This window comes from Anomalospiza imberbis, chromosome 4 (genome assembly GCF_031753505.1).
Source record: "Anomalospiza imberbis isolate Cuckoo-Finch-1a 21T00152 chromosome 4, ASM3175350v1, whole genome shotgun sequence".
Lineage (NCBI taxonomy): Eukaryota > Metazoa > Chordata > Aves > Passeriformes > Viduidae > Anomalospiza > Anomalospiza imberbis.
This window is the reverse complement of record NC_089684.1, coordinates 71,297,956-71,313,504: the sequence shown is the minus strand read 5'-3', so window position 1 is coordinate 71,313,504 and position 15,549 is coordinate 71,297,956. Positions and strand designations below refer to the sequence as shown.

At 64.2% G+C, this 15,549-nt stretch overlaps 3 protein-coding genes and 2 non-coding genes across 16 annotated transcripts in view; 1 reads left to right on the top strand and 4 right to left on the bottom strand.

The window, feature by feature from the left end:
- Positions 1-15,549, top strand: part of IDH3B (isocitrate dehydrogenase (NAD(+)) 3 non-catalytic subunit beta) — a 66,264-nt gene that overhangs the window by 4,807 nt on the left and 45,908 nt on the right. Inside the window, exons 7-13 of one of the 4 annotated variants that reach the window (XM_068189143.1) lie at positions 632-765; positions 1,784-1,886; positions 2,336-2,482; positions 2,574-2,668; positions 2,744-2,804; positions 3,268-3,365; positions 9,142-9,152. In XM_068189143.1, coding sequence (XP_068045244.1) covers positions 632-765; positions 1,784-1,886; positions 2,336-2,482; positions 2,574-2,668; positions 2,744-2,804; positions 3,268-3,357 — 630 coding nt within the window. In that variant the 3' untranslated portion in view covers positions 3,358-3,365; positions 9,142-9,152. Of the gene's footprint in view, positions 1-631; positions 766-1,783; positions 1,887-2,335; positions 2,483-2,573; positions 2,669-2,743; positions 2,805-3,267; positions 3,437-4,527; positions 4,656-9,141; positions 9,153-15,549 lie in introns of those variants that run through there. The other 3 variants (XM_068189142.1, XM_068189144.1, XM_068189141.1) reach the window with 3 other exon arrangements.
- Positions 4,651-9,453, bottom strand: NOP56 (NOP56 ribonucleoprotein). Its single transcript, XM_068189140.1, has 12 exons — positions 9,259-9,453; positions 8,948-9,037; positions 8,554-8,668; positions 8,318-8,479; positions 7,939-8,137; positions 7,491-7,678; positions 7,262-7,413; positions 6,980-7,080; positions 6,664-6,812; positions 6,271-6,392; positions 5,504-5,641; positions 4,651-5,374 (listed from the first exon to the last, which is right to left on the bottom strand). Exons 1-12 carry the CDS (start codon positions 9,259-9,261, stop codon positions 5,138-5,140), a joined length of 1,656 nt encoding a protein of 551 aa, XP_068045241.1. The 5' UTR covers positions 9,262-9,453; the 3' UTR covers positions 4,651-5,137.
- On the bottom strand, positions 5,712-5,780 carry LOC137473511 (small nucleolar RNA SNORD57). Its single transcript, XR_010998862.1, has one exon. It is a non-coding gene; the product is annotated as a small nucleolar RNA SNORD57 (small nucleolar RNA).
- LOC137473512 (small nucleolar RNA SNORD56) lies at positions 6,465-6,536 on the bottom strand. The gene has a single exon (XR_010998863.1). It is a non-coding gene; the product is annotated as a small nucleolar RNA SNORD56 (small nucleolar RNA).
- Positions 9,975-15,549, bottom strand: part of DCTN1 (dynactin subunit 1) — a 58,102-nt gene continuing 52,527 nt past the window's right edge. For 6 of the 9 annotated variants that reach the window (XM_068189135.1, XM_068189129.1, XM_068189132.1 and 3 more), the window contains 8 exons: positions 14,842-14,984; positions 14,408-14,574; positions 14,003-14,017; positions 13,560-13,693; positions 12,406-12,595; positions 11,072-11,148; positions 10,725-10,814; positions 9,975-10,333 (listed from right to left, as the gene is read on the bottom strand). In XM_068189135.1, the coding sequence (XP_068045236.1) occupies positions 10,196-10,333; positions 10,725-10,814; positions 11,072-11,148; positions 12,406-12,595; positions 13,560-13,693; positions 14,003-14,017; positions 14,408-14,574; positions 14,842-14,984 (954 nt within the window). In that variant the 3' untranslated portion in view covers positions 9,975-10,195. The remainder of the gene's footprint in view (positions 10,334-10,724; positions 10,815-11,071; positions 11,149-12,405; positions 12,596-13,559; positions 13,694-14,002; positions 14,018-14,407; positions 14,575-14,841; positions 14,985-15,549) is intronic. The other 3 variants (XM_068189131.1, XM_068189133.1, XM_068189136.1) reach the window with 1 other exon arrangement.

Here is a 15,549-nt window from a genome sequence, read left to right as displayed (position 1 = left end):
GGAACACACCCAGCCCCAGGGAGGACTGGGGTGGCTGCAGGGGGACAATGCCTGGACAAAGGGACAGTGGCACATGGATATTGTCCTGGGTTAACCCTGGCCAGGAACGGAGACACCAGTGGGGAGGAGAACTGGACAGAAAAGGCAAACCTGGGTTGAGATTGGAACAAATCCATAACTGAAACAGAATGAGGATGATGGGAACAGTGCAGTGATTGAGACAAAATGGTGACGATAGGGACAACTCAATGGTGATGATAATCCAGTAATTGAGACAAAATGATGATAAGAAATACATAGTAATTGGAACAAAACTATAGTGCTAAGAAATACTTAATCGAAAAAATCATGATGGTAAGAATTAACAATAAATATAAATACGTGTAAGGATAATAGATATAATAATACACATAACACGTAATAACTGAATACTAATAACTAATGGTAATGGCAATAATAACGGCAAAGATAATTATAATGATGATGGCGATGGTAATGATAAAATTAATTACAATAATTATGATTGGAAGGAGAGGGAAGTAATAATAATAATAGTAAGGAGAGGGAAGTGGAGAGAGGCCAGAGCAGTCCAGGGGCTCCGTGGCCTGGCTGTGACCCCCCTGTCCCCCAGAGTGTCAAGGGGGTGATCGAGTGCCTGAAGATCATCACCAGGGCCAAGTCCCAGCGCATCGCCAAGTTCGCCTTCGACTACGCCACCAAGAAGGGCCGGGCCAAGGTCACAGCTGTGCACAAGGCCAACATCATGTGAGTGTCACTGTCACCCCGCTGGCCCCTCAGGGCCCTGCCCAGGTCACCTGCTACAGCGGTGTGACCTCAGTGTGAGCTGCCAGTGCCCAGAAGGGCTCCAGGACACCCGGGAGTGGCAGGAGAGGGGGGAAGGAATTGCTGGCTGGGCTGGAATTCCCAGAGCAGCTGTGGCTGCCCCTGGATCCCTGGCAGTGCCCAAGGGCAGGCTGGAGCAGCCTGGGATGGTGGCGGGTGTCCCTGCCCGTGGAATCAATGAACTTCCAAGGTCCCTCTCCACCCAAACCATTCCAGGATTCTGGAACCCCTCTGCTCTGGGAGAGCTGGGAATGTTCCCCTGGAGAAGGGAAGGCTCCAGGCAGAGCTCAGAGCCCCTTGCAGGGCCTGGAGGGGCTCCAGGAGAGCTGGAGAGGGACTGGGGACAAGGGACAGGACCCAGGGAATGGCTCCCACTGGGAAAGGGGAGATTGGGCTGGGATCTTGGCAAGGAATTCCTGGCTGGGAGGGTGGGCAGGGGCTGGGCTGGAATTCCCAGATTTGCTGTGGCTGTCCCTGGATCCCTGGCAGTGCCCAAGGCCAGGTTGGACGCTGGGGATTGGAGCGAGGGAGATCAGGAGTTCCCTGGGATTGGGGCTTTTCCCTCACTCTGCTCCCAGCCAGGAGTGAGCAGGACACAGACGTGCAGCTGCTGCTGATCAGATTTATTGATAAATCACTGTCCAGACATTCCCAGGGCAGCATCTCCCCATGGATTGTGGGATCATTGGCTTGGGGTCATCCCTGCAGAATCCCAAGCTCTGGAATCATTGATGGGAGCACCTGGACAGCTCCTCCTGCACCTCCCACCTGGGACAAATCCCCTTCCCATCAGGGAGGGGGGCGGGAAAAGCAGCATGAGGAGCCCCAGATGGTGTCACAGATCCCAGTTCCTGCTGGATCCCTGCAGTTCCTGCTGGATCCCTGCAGCCTCTGGGATGTCCCTGCTGTCCCCCAACCCCTGCCTGCGTTCCCTGTGCAGGAAGCTGGGGGATGGGCTGTTCCTGCAGTGCTGTAAGGAGGTGGCTGAGCTGTACCCCAAGATCAAATTCGACACCATGATCATCGACAACTGCTGCATGCAGGTGAGCCATGCCCCCGTGGCCACACCCCGGGCTGGCCACGCCCCTGGGCGTGTCCCCATCCCTTCTCCCTGTCCCTGGTTCCTTCCCAGCCCCACCCCGAGGAGCTGGAACCTCCAAGCCTGGGCACACCGGGCCCCCCTGGCCCCAGGGTTGTCCCCGTGCCAGGCAGGAGCCCTCCCAGCATTCCCAACATTCCCAGCTCTGTCCTGCTCACCAGGGCTGGGACTGGGCGTGTTCCTATCCCTAAAAATTCCTCTTTATATCCCCAAAAACTCCCCCAGTCCCATCGCTGCTGCTCCAGGCAGTTGTGCCAAGCATGGAATGATTTGGGTTGGAGCCACCTTGGAGCTCACCCAGCCCCACCACCCGGGGGCTCTGCTCCCTGTCCCAGGGTGGGGCTGAGCTTCCCCCCAGCTGTTCCAGGCCTCCCATTCCCATTCCCACCGCAGCTGGTGCAGAATCCCTACCAGTTCGACGTCCTGGTGATGCCCAACCTCTACGGGAACATCGTGGACAACTTGGCCGCGGGGCTGGTGGGCGGCGCCGGCGTCGTGCCCGGCGAGAGCTACAGCGCCGAGTACGCCGTGTTCGAGCTGGTGAGGAGGGGCGTTCCAGGGGCATTCCAGAGGAGAATTCCCAAGGCTGGCAGGGTGGCATGATCCTGTCACTGTGCCCTGTGTCCCACAGGGAGCCCGGCACCCCTTCGCCCAGGCCGTGGGCAGGAACATCGCCAACCCCACGGCCATGCTGCTCTCGGCCTCCAACATGCTGCGGCACCTCAAGTACGTGCTGGGCTCCACAGGGGGGTCTGGGGGGGCTTCTGAGGGGCTGACCCCCTGCTCCCCCCTCTTTTCCAGCCTGGAATACCACTCCAACATGATCTCGGACGCGGTGAAGAAGGTGATCAAAGGTGGAAAAGTGAGTGTGGGACAGTGGGTAGGGCTGGTGGTGCCTGGGTCACATTCTCTGGCTGCTCTCCTCTTCCCAGCTGGAATTCTTGGTTCCTCTCTTCTTCCCAGCTGGAATTCTGGCTCCTCTCCTCTCTCCAGCTACAATCCCAGGCCCACAGCTGTGTCCAGCCCCTGTGGTCACATCCTGGCAGGGGAGGGACTTCTGGCAGGGCTGGGGGATCCTCCACGGCCCCAATCCCACCGCAGGTCCTGGCAGGGCTCTCAGGGACGTTCCACAGCCCCATTCCCACCGCAGGTCCTGGCAGGGCTCTCAGGGACGTTCCACAGCCCCATTCCCACCGCAGGTCCTGGCAGGGCTGTGGGGGTCCCGCCGTCTCTCTCTCTCTCTGCTGTCCTGTCCCTCTCCCAGCCGTTCCCTCCGTTCACCACGGCCTTTCCCCGTTTCTCCCCTCCCTGTGTTGGATTTGCAGGTCCGGACTCGGGACCTGGGCGGTTACTCCACCACTTCCGACTTCGTCAAGTCCGTCATTGACAACCTGCACCCCAACTATGGGGCTTAGGACCCCCGCCCGGCAGCTCCCCCAGCGCCTCGGCCCCCTCCCCAAATCCCCCCCAGTGCCCCCCAGGGAGGAGGGTGGCCCAGGAACCCTTTACCTTTCCCCATCCCCCCCAGGAGGCAGCCAGTGCAGATTCCGGGGCTTACTGGGGGATGGGGCAGCACCCCAAACTCACAGGCAGCTCCTAGGGACATTGGGACCACCCACCATGGCTCTGGGACCCCCATTCCCATGGGATTCGCTGTTACTGGATTGACATCCCTGTCAGAACAGGTGTTGTGGCTGTGGGACCCCATTCCCAGGGGATCCCTGTGACTATGTGACCCTCATTCCTGTGGGATCCCCATTCCCATGGGATCCCTGTTACTGCACAGTCATTCCTGTGGGACCGATGGGACTGTGGGATTCCCCATTCCTATGGGATCCCTGTGACCGTGGGACCCCCATTCCCATGGGGTTGGTGTGACCGTTGGACCAATGGAATTAAGGGATTGTCATGGGACCGGCACAACTGTGGGACCTCCACTCCCATGGGATCCTTACAAGTGTGGGACCAGTGGATTGTGGGATCCCTGTGACCCCATTCCCATGGGATCCATCCCATCCAGCTTGCAGCAATAAACAGGGTGACATCCCCCACCCTCCAACCCCTTGGCAGCTGCTGGCACAGGGTCCCCGTGCAGGGACAGTTCCAGGCGTGGGGTGACCGTGGAACGCTCCGGATCTGGGACAGGGTGGGGAGCGGCAGGGCTCCGAGCCACGGCTGGGAGGGGGTGCCACAGCCCCCGTGCCCGTGGGGCCCGGCCTGGTGCCACGCCGGGGCCGTGCCATCGCACCGGGGCCATGCCATCGCGTCGTGCTCTGTATTCTGCTTTGCTAATAAAGGGTCCAACGCTTCCCTCCGGCCCGGCCCTGCCCTGGGGGGACCCGGGGCAGCTTTTGGGGTGCTGGGGCTGCTGAGCTGGGGGGGCAGTGCTGGAACCAGAGCCCAGGGCGGACTTGGCCGGTGTGGGGCAGCGAGCTCACCAGCCCTTCCACGGCACAGGGACGGTTCTGGGGGGCAGAGGGCTCCAGGGAGCCCAAGCCCCGAGTGCCAGAGCCCAGCCTGGGGCCGGGGGGACCCCGCTCGTGCAGGTCCCCTCCTGGTCCCCCTAACCTCCCGTCTCCTTGCAGGTGCGCACGGCGGACATGGGGGGCTACTCCACCTCCATGGATTTCACCCAGGCCGTGATAGATGCCCTGGAGGTGCAGTGACCTCACCCCTGCCCCTGGCGACTCCAATAAAGTGGCCTCAGGTGTGACCGTGCTGCTGTCAGTGTCCCTCGGCCCGGGCAGGCTGCTGGTGACAGGGTGACCCCCGTGGGGACAGCCTGGGCACCCCCTGCCACGGAGCAGGACAGGAGGGACCAGCAACGACCTCAGCCCTTTATTGGGGTTTGGGCGCCGCGAGCGGGGCCTGGCCCCTGCCCTGCACAGGCAGGGGGGACACGGCTGGGGACAGCCCCACACAGCCCAAGGTCCCCGAGGAAGGGGACGCAGCCTGGGGACAGCCCCACGCAGCCCCAGGGAAGGGACGTGGGGTTGGAAGTTCCGCTGTGTAAGGCACAGTCCAGGGGCTGCTGGTGGCCAGAGGGACTCACCCAGGCCCCGGGGGGCTGTGACACGTTCCGAGTGGCCACCGTGCCACAGGACAAATCTGGGGACACCACGGGAGCGGGTGAGTGGCCACTCCCGGCTCCTGCCTGTCCATCAGTCTGTCAGTCCGTGTGCTGCTCTCGGCTCCCTAATCCTCCTCTGAGTCCTGAGCCACTGCCTTCTTCTTCTTCTTCTTTTTCTTCTTCTTTTCCTCCTCCTCTTCCTCCTCAGGCTCTACCACGACTTTCCTTTTCTTCTTGGGCAATGGCTCCTCCTCCTCCTCCTCCTCCACCCCGTTCTCCTCGGGCTCTGGCTCTGCTTCCGACTCCTCTGGCTGCTGCTGCTTCTTCTTTTTCTTCTTCTTCTTGGCCCCCACGTCGTTCTCCTGTGGGGAGCCCCACGTCAGCTCTGGCCCCATCCTCCCTCCCCTCCTGGGACACAGAGACCCCTCACACGCCCCTGGCACCAGGAGCATCCAGGACCCCCCAAAAGGGTCTCACCCCATCCCCCTCACCTCTGTCTCCATCACCGAGTTCTCCGCCGGCTCCTCGGCGGCCGCTGCCAGGGCCTCCAGCCGCCGCTTCTCCCTCTTCTTCCTCTTCTTCTCCTTCTTCTCCTGCCTCCTCTTCACCTCAGCCACCACCTCGTTGGCCTGGGGACACACAGGGGGCACGTGAGCCAGGGCAGGGTCCCAGAGTTTGTCCCCACACCTGGCCCCGGTCGGATCAGACTCATTAAATCAGTCTTTGGCCTCCACAGCAGGTCAGGATGGCACAGTGACATCACCTCCGACACGGGCCCTGACCTTCACCTTCATCCCCCAGCACCTCAGCGTCATCTTCATCACCCCAGGAGCTCACCATCGTCACCCCAGCGTCCCACCATCACTACAGGATGTCACCATCATCTTCATCACCCCAGCACCTCACCATCATCATCACCTCCACCACCATCTTCCATCCTCCCAGCACCTCCCATTCACAATCTCCAGCCCCTGGTACCACACTACTGCCATCTTCATCTCCCCCAGGACCTCACCTCCATCATCTTCATCACCCCAACACTTCCATCATTTTCATCTCAGCACCTCACCTCCATCACCTCCTTTGCCCTTCCTGCACCTCAGCTCCATCTTCATTCCCCTGGCACCTCACCGCCACCATCTTCATCTCCCCCAAGACCTCACCTCCTCCTCCTCCTCCATCTCTCCCAGTGCCTGCATCTGTCACCCTCACCACTCTTCTTCATCCCTCAACATCTCCTCCTCCTCTTCCTCCTCACCTCCACCACGGCCTCCTTCATCACCTCCAGGTTCTTGCGGGGCGGCTCTCCGGTCTCGTAGAAGGCCAAGCGCTCCTCCACCTGCTCCCGCAGCTTGTCCCCAAAGACACTGGTGGGGACCTCTGCGGGGAGGGGACAGGGGGGCTCAGCACTCACCCCGCACCCCCAAACCCCCCCTGAGTCCCCCCCGTGCTCTGCTCAGCCCACAGGAGTCACCATTCACCGCGGTGAGATGCTGTTGACGAAAAATGTTCCCATCACGGCAGAGCGGCCCTGAACCCGCCGAGCCCGCCTGGGCACCGAGCGCCAGTGCCCACCGAGCCTGTGCCCCTACAGCCCCGAGAGCCCCCCAAGCCTGTGCCCCCTACAGCCCCGAGAGCCCCCCAAGCCCACCTGAGAAGCAGTCGATGCGCGAGGCGATGGTGCACTTGTTGGCCAGGTAGCGCGAGATCCGCCCCTTGTTCTTGGCGGCCGCGCGCCCGATGAAGGTGGAGTGGAAGATGAGGCCGTACTTGGGGGTGTTCCCCCGCGTCTTCAGTGCCCTGCGAGGGCCCAGGGTGGGGTCAGGACCCCCGAATGCCGCCCCCACCCACGGACAGCCCCTCCCTGCCGTGCTCCGGGGGTCGCTCAGACTGGGCCCGGCTGCTCAGCCCCAGCGAGTCACAGCCGCGGTCCCCGGCCGCCATCACCGCGACCGCGCCGGCGGTACCTGAACAGGGCCTTCTCGGCACCCAGGATCTGCACCGTCGACGCCGGGTACTTGGCCAGGTTGGTCAGGCTGCCGGCGTGCGAGATGAGGCGGGCGCCCACCTGGGGGACAGCACGGGGGGGGTTTTACAGGTGGCCCTGAAGCCCCCAAGGGCACGGAGTCCCCACAGGCCGGGGATCAGCAGTGGAAGTGTCAGCAGCACAGCTCAGTGGATTGACAGATTCACTCTGACATCATCTCCGCGGCCGGGCAGGGGACAGGGGACACTCTGGGGACACTCACCACCTCCCCGATGAGGGCTGACAGGCTGGGGGCCACCTGGCTCATCTTGGAGCGCAGGTACTCCTGCAGCCCCTTGCGGTAGTCGGACAGCGAGATGACGCGGCGGGAGAAGCTCTCGATGTTGATGAGGTCCAGGGGGGAGATGTCCATCCCTGCGGGTGGCACGGGGTGAGTGGCAGCACTGACCACGTGGCCAGGCCCCCCTTGAGCCGCTCGGAGCCCCTCTCACCCATGGAGGAGCGGGAGGCCTCCAGGATGGCCTGGGCCTTGGCGCTGTCCATGACGATCTCCTCCAGCCCTTCCAGGCTCTCCTCGCTCAGCTCCCGGCGGTTCCCGACGAATTTGGCCACCCGGCAGTACATGGAGTTCTCGGGGACGATCTTGATCAGCTCGGGGAAGTGGTACCCGTACCACTCCCTGCAGGGACAGCACACGGTCACCGGGGCTGCCCGGACCCCACCCCAGCTCTGCGTATCCCCGGGCCACCCCGCCACGCTCCCAAATGTCCCCCCGGTCCACGCCGCGGCCCTGCGGCCCGGCCAGCGGCCCCTGGGGAGCTGCTGTCCCTCCCCGGTCTGTACAGGCGGCTGGAGCAGGGGCAGCTGCCTGTGGTAAGCATGGGGAGGGAGGGGGGACCCCCAGACCCTTTAAACCCCCCAAAACCTGTCCCCACCGACCGGACACGCATGGAGAAGGTGTTGATGTCCTTGTCCAGCTGGTCCAGCAGGCTGATGGACTGGATGATCATGTTGTCCACCCGGTGCACGTTGAACTTCACCTTGGCCCGGGAGTAGCTGTGGCCGAGCCCCAGCTGGGCCTTGGCCGCCGACTGCGCCGTGAGGCCTCGCACCAGCGCCGGGAAGTGCAGGCGGATCCCTGCGGGGACGCGGGGTCACCGCGGGCGGACAACGGTGCCGCCACACGGACACCGAGCTGCCACGGCGGGCGGCCCCAGGGACGGCACCGGGTCCCACCCACTCCTCACCCCTCCCAGCCGAATCCCGACTACGCCGGGAGCCCACCGAGCCGTCGCCTGTCCCCTCCGTCCCCACTCACCGCGCGTGAGCTCGGCCACGACGCCCCCGGTCTGGCACTGCACCCCCAACTCCTCCAGCACGGCCGCGCCCATCTTGGCATCGCCCACCCCCAGCACCACCTTCTTCCTCTTGGGGGGCAGCGCCGTGTCCAGCAGCAGCCGCAGGTCCTCGTGCAGGACTCCTGCGGGACAGGGAGGGCTCAGGGCGGCCCGCGGGATCACGGGGGGGTCCCGGTGCCCCCGGCCCCGCGCTCACCCTCGGACACGGCGTTCATGTTCTCCAGCGCGCTCTGCGCCGAGCGGAACGGCGAGAACGCCACGAGCTTCACCACGTTGTGGAACTTGCCCAGCGTGAGGACGCTCTCCTCCACCTGCGGGCAAGCGGGGCGCGGGCTCCGGTCACACCCGGGCACACCCGGGCACGGGGAACGGCCCCGGCAGTGCGACCCAGCGCCCCCGCAGCCCCGGGCCTCCCCCGCAGCCCCGGGCCTCCCCCGCCCCGGTGCTTCCACCTGTGCCCGTCCCCAGTCCCGGTGTGTCCCCTCCTCCCCTCTCCTCCCCGATCCCCGTTCTCGTCCTTCCCCGCGCCGTTCCCCGCCTCCGCCGCTCCGCTCCCGTTGCCCCCCGCTCCCGCCGCTGCGGGGCCGTACCTGCGGCAGCAGCAGGCCGATCTCCTCCACCTCTCGCACGGCGAACAGCGCGTACCCGGCCGCATGTTCGAACAGCACGTGCAGCAGCACCTGCGCCACCGGAGGCTCCGCTCACCGGGGGCGGCACCCCGGGGGCCGCGCTCCCGCCCATCCCCGCGCCCGCCGCCCCGCCGGAGCGCCCGGCCCGGCTCGATGCGGCTCCCCCGGCCTCCCTCCGGTCCCGGCCCGGCCCGATGCGGCCGGAGGGGGCTCCTGAGTCCCTCCCCACTCCCGATGGCGTCGGATGCGGCGCGGGCCCGTCCCTCACTCACCATCGTCCTGCCGCCGCCGCCGCCGTCCGGAACTGACGCTGCGTCCCCGCCGGAACCCCGCCTCCTCCCTCCTCCACCAATCAGCGCCGACTGCGCCGCGCCCTCCGCCAATCCTCGCGGGCCGCCTTCGATGGGCCCGCCCCGCGGCCAATCAAGCAAAGGAGCGGCTGACCCCGCCCCCTCGGCGGCGCCTGCCAATCAGAGACTGGAAGGGGCGTTCCCTCCCGCCTTTTCCTGCGCGCCGGCCAATGGGGGCCGCGCGCGCGCGCGCCCCGGCCCCGCCCCTCCCCGCGCCGTTCGGTGCGCGCGCGGCCGCACGTGGCGGGAGCCCCGCCCCCCGCCCCCCCCCCCCCGGTGTCCCCGCGGGAGCCGCCCCGGGACCCCCGATGGCCCCGTGCCCTCCCCACCCCCCCGGGGCGCCCAGAGCTCTCCCGGTGCCCGCCTGGGACCCTCAGTGCCCTCCAAGTGTCCCCCTGGTCCCAGCCGGGACCCCCGAATGTCTCCCGGTGCCCTCCCAGGATCCGCCAAATGTCCCCGTGGTTCCGTCCCGGCGCTCTCTGTGACCCCCGGAGTCCTCAGTCCCCTCCCGGGACTACAAATGACCCTCGCGGATCCCTCCTGTGACCCCCGGTGCCTTCGGTGTCCCCCCAGTGCCCTCCCAGTCCCCGTTATGCTGCCCCGTGTCCCCGCGCGGTGCCCGGTTCCAGGCGCAGGAAGCGCGTCCAGGGAAGTTTTATTGGATGCCAGGAGCACGGGGGGGCCGCGGCCCCGGTCCCGGGGGGGAGGGGGGGGTCTGTAGTGTCCGAGAGCAGCGCGGGGGGCCCGGATCCCCCCGGGGGAAGCGGCTCCGGCTCCCACCCGCGAGTGGGGCCGGCGAGGGGGGGAACGGAGAGTCCCGAGGGAGGGGACAGCGGGGTGCGGGTCCCTCGGCGGCGGCTCAGGCGACGAAGTGCTGGCGGAGGTGCTGGAGCAGGTCGGGCGTGAGCAGCACCCGGTGGGCCTGGCCGTGGCCCGGCGCGCACGGGATCGTCACCCGCCCGCACAGCGCCGGGCCCTGCGCCTGCTCCTGCTTCGCCTGCGGGGACCGCGCCGCGCTCAGAGCGGCCCCGGCACGGCACCCGCTGGCCGCTGTGCCGCGTGGGGAGCCGGGCTGGAGCCCTTGGGAACCGGGGATCCCTCGGGACTGGGGTGTGTCAGAACGGGGGGTCCCTCGAAAGTGGGGGATCAGGAACAGGGGTCCCTCCCTTGGGATGGACTGGGGCCCCTCAGGAATGGGAGGTTCTTGTGATTGGGATCCCTGGAGGTTGGGGTCCCTCAGGACAGGGGGCGCATCAAGGTTGGGGTCCCTCGGAATCGGGGAGCCCTCAGGAATGGGGGTTTTTTGTGACGGGTGTCTCTTGGAGTCAGGGGTCCCTCGGGACTGGGGCCCTCGGAGCTGGGGGGGTCCCTCGGGATGGGGCTCTCACCTTCAGGAAGGAAGAGGACGGGAAGGTGCCGAAGGTGGTGGAGACGCCGGCGCCCGGCTGCTGCTGAACCATCTCCCGCAGCGTGTCGTCCTGGGGGGCACAGCAAGGTCACCCCAAAATCCACCCCGTGGGGACCCTCGTCACCCCCCAGAGCCCCTCACCCACCCCATGGAGCCCTTGCCCACCCTGGGCAGGAATCAGAGGGGTCAAACCCGACTGTTTTGGGAGGAGAACGGGAATGGGAATGGGAATGGGCAGCACCTTGTCCCCTCGCTGCCACCAGGTGCCACCAGCCCCAGCCTGGGGGTGCCACCAGGTCTCCCACGCTGGAGAAGACCCTTCCTCACCTTCAGGGCGTCGATGGAGTTCTTGAGGGCGCAGAGCCGGGCCGTCTGCTCCAGCAGCCGCGCCGACGAGCTCCTCGCTGCGGACAACGGGAAGGGAGGGATGGGCCGGGGGGGCACGGACACAGGTGAGCAGCTGTGACCCCCTCGGGCTGGCACCGGGTGGGTTTTGGGGGGTTTGATCTCAGGTTGGTACCAGGTGGGTTTTGGGGGATTTGATCTCCTCAGGTTGGTAACAGGTGGGTTTTGGGTGGTTTGATCTCCTCAGGCTGGTACCAGGTGGATTTTGGGGAATTTTTACCTCCTCAGGTTGGTACCAGGTGGATTTTGGGGAATTTTTACCTCCTCAGGTTGGTACCAGGTGGGTTTTGGGGGATTTGATCTCCTCAGGTTGGTACCAGGTATGTTTTGGGGAATTTTTACCTCCTCAGGTTGGTACCAGGTGGATTTTGGGGGATTTGATCTCCTCAGGCTGGTACCAGGTGGGTTTTGGGGGATTTTTACCTCCTCAGGCTGGTACCAGGTGGGTTTTGGGTGGTTTGATCTCCTCACGTTGGTACCACGTATGTTTTGGGGGATTTTTACCTCCTCAGGTTGGTACCAGGTGGGTTTTGGGGGGTTTTTACCTCCTCAGGTTGGTACCAGGTATGTTTTGGGGGATTTTTACCTCCTCAGGTTGGTACCAGGTGGGTTTTGGGGGGTTTGATCTCAGGTTGGTACCAGGTATGTTTTGGGGGATTTTTACCTCCTCAGGTTGGTACCAGGTGGATTTTGGAGGATTTGATCTCCTCAGGATGGTACCAGGTGGGTTTTGGGGGATTTTTACCTCCTCAGGTTGGTACCAGGTATGTTTTGGGGGATTTTTACCTCCTCAGGTTGGTACCAGGTGGGTTTTGGGGGATTTGATCTCCTCAGATTGGTACCAGGTATGTTTTGGGGGATTTTTACCTCCTCGGGTTGGTACCAGGTGGGTTTTGGGGGATTTTTACCTCCTCAGGTTGGTACCAGGTGGGTTTTGGGGGGTTTGACCCCCTTGGATTAGTATCAGGGGTGTTTCAGGGGTTTGGGGAGCTCCCCAGGGGGAAAGGCTGAGCCACCCTGGAGCAGCTCAGCCCCAGGACACCGAGCCACGTCCCCAAGACACCGATGGCCCTGAGGGGGACAGGGATGGGCACTGTGGGGACACAGAGCTGTCCCCCTCATCCCCAACACCCCAAACCTGCCAGCAGAGCAGATCCCACCCCGCAGCCGTGCGCTCCGGGTGGCACGCCGCTGCCAGTCCCTCTGTGGGCAGAGGGAGAACACAAAATCCCGAGGAACGTTTCTGTAGGACCTACTGGATTTGCTCTGCCTCATGTCCACCACCTTGGCGTTGGCGCTGAGCTGGTAGAGGGTCTCCAGCAGCTGCGTGCTCTTGCGGTAGAGGCTTTGCGTGGGCAGCCCCTCGGCCGGCCGGTCCCGGGCCACGGCCACCCGCGGCACCTGCAGCGGGGCCAGGCTGGCCAGCTCCATCTTCATCTGGGCACCCTGGGATCCGCGGGAAACCCCGGTGAGGGACACGGGGAAAAGGCCGGGAAAAGGCAACGGCGGGGAGAGGCCGGGTGGAAAATGGGCGAAAGCAGAAAAGCAGGGGGTAAAAGGCTGCTAAGGACAGCAGGGCTGGGAGCAGGGACAGTCCCCATGGGGCTCCCACGTGGGGCTGGTTGGATTTGGGAGCTGTTAATGAGCTGCTCCATCCCGTCCATGGATTAATATCCATTAGAATAGTTGGCTAATTGGATTATCTGCTGCTGTGCCCCATGAGGTGTTCATTAATCAATCAATCAATCAATCAATCAGGTTGTGCCAGGGGCATCTGCGCAGAGGGGACCAGGGCTGGCAGGGGCATCAGCAGCACCCCCAGTTCCACCAGCATTCCCAGCTCCCAGTGCTGACCCTGCTCTCAGCCCCTTCCCCTGGAGCACTCCAGAGGAGAGCCTGTTCTCCAGCTCATCCCATATCCACGGGGATCCCATCCTGCAGGGATCACATCCCAACCAGATCACAGCCCACGGGGATCCCATCCCATGGGGATCACATCCCAACCAGATCACAGCCCATGGGGATCACATCCCAACCAGATCCCATCCCACGGGGATCCCATCCTATGGGGATCACATCCCACATGGATCCCATCCCACAGGGATCCCATCCCACGGGGATCCCATCCCACGGGGATCACATCCCACGGGGATCCCATCCTGCAGGGATCCCATCCCAACCAGATCCCAACCCACAGGGATCACATCCCATGGGAATCCCATCCCAAAGGGATCACATCCCACGGGGATCCCATCCCACAGGGATCCCAACCCACAGGGATCCCATCCTGCAGGGATCCCATCCCAACCAGATCCCAACCCACAGGAATCACATCCCATGGGAATCCCATCCCACGGGATCCCATCCCACGGGATCCCATCCCAGGGGGATCCCATGCCATTCCCCCGACCTTGAGCAGGTTGTTCTCGTTCTTGAGGTGTTTCAGGGAGAGCTGCAGGGCGTCGATCTGCTGCAGCAGGAGGGGTGAATCCTTCACCTGGACGGGTCCGGAGCCGCCTCCCGGCACCTGCCCGGCACCAACACCTGCGGAGGGGCACCGCCATCAGCGCTGCCACCAACACGGGGCACCTCCCTGGAGAAGTCCCACCAGCTCCCAGTGCTCCTTCCCAAGGCTCTCCAGCTGGGGGTCACCCCTCTCCACATCCATCACAATTCCATGCTCATCCCTCCCTTCCCAACCCCCCTGGAGCCACCAGGGCCGGCAGCATCCGAGCAGGACCCGGATCCTTCCCTGGCTCCCAAACGGAGCGGGAGCTGTGTCCCAGGGTTTGGGTGTGCTGGGATCTCACCTCCCCCCCACGCCCTGGGGCTGCATGCAGGGTGTGTCCATACCTCGCTGCTGTTCCTCTGCAGCACAGGGAGAGGGGCCAGGAGAGACAAGAAAAATCAGGATTAAAGCCCCGGATTGGGCGGGAGAGGAGCTGGAGCAGCTCTGGGCTTCCACGGCCACATCTGGGACTGACCCCATTCCCAGCAGCTGGCAGTGACCCAAGCAGGGCCCCTGCAACGCTCCCCCAGAGCCAGGGGCTTGGCACGGAGCTCCCCGGCTTTTCCTGCTCCTTTGGGAGCGGGAACGTGCCAGCAACATTCCTGGCAGCCAGGACTGGGAATGTGGGAGAGACTGTGGCTCCACGAGCGCCAGGAGATGCTGTGGGAGGAGCACCATTCCCAAATTCCTGGTCACACATGACCCCTGGAGCTCCTGTGCCAGGAGGACACCCCAGCCGTGTCTCTCACCTCCGGCGATGCCGGACACGATGGAGGCCACGCCCGAGGGCGGGGCGCCCCGCAGCCCCTCAATCGTCCTCTTGGACTGGTTGTTCAGGCGCTGCTTCAGCTCCACCTTCTCCGACTCCAGCTGGTCAATGTCAGCCTGGAGAGCGTCCATGGTCTCCTCAAACTCCCTGGGAAGAGCACACAGAGGGATGTGTGAGGCCAGGGATGCTGCTTGTCCAGGACCCCTTATCCTGTCCCTCCATCCCTTGTCCCCAGTCCCTCTCCAGCTCTCCTGGAGCCCCTTTAGGCCCTGGAGCCTTCCCTTCTCCAAGTGGACATTCCCAGCTCTCCCAGCCTAGCTCCAAGTAGAGGGAATCCAGCTCTTGGAGCAGCTCCATGGTTTCCTCTGGGCGAGCTCCACCAGCTCCACGCCCCCAGCCTCATTCCAAACTCACTTCTCTTTCTTTTTGAGCAGCGTCTGGGTCTCATCCAGCTTGGTCTGGATCTTTTCCACGCGGTCGTCCGCGTCCTTGGACGCGCTGTCCAGCTTCTTCTCCAGCAGGCTGAGCCGCACGTTGGCCTCGCTGAGCTCCTCGCCCTGGAGCAGCAGGGAGGGAATCAGGGAGCTCCAGGGAGCTGGGGGAGTCCCCAGATCACCAGCACCCATGGCTGGAACCCAGAACAGCTCCCCAGAGCCCCCAGATCACCAGCACCCATGGCTGGAACCCAGAACAGCTCCCCAGAGCCCCCAGATCACCAGCACCCATGGCTGGAACCCAGAACAGCTCCCCAGAGCCCCCAGATCACCAGCACCCATGGCTGGAACCCAGAACAGCTCCCCAGAGACCCCAAACCACCAGCACCCATGGCTGGAACCCAGAACAGCTCCCCAGAGCCCCCAGATCACCAGCACCCATGGCTGGAACCCAGAACAGCTCCCCAGAGCCCCCAGATCACCAGCACCCATGGCTGGAACCCAGAACAGCTCCCCAGAGCCCCCAGATCACCAGCACCCATGGCTGGAACCCAGAACAGCTCCCCAGAGCCCCCAGATCACCAGCACCCATGGCTGGAACCCAGAACAGCTCCCCAGAGCCCCCAGATCACCAGCACCCATGGCTGGAACCCAGAACAGCTCCCCAGAGCCCCCAGATCACCAGCAC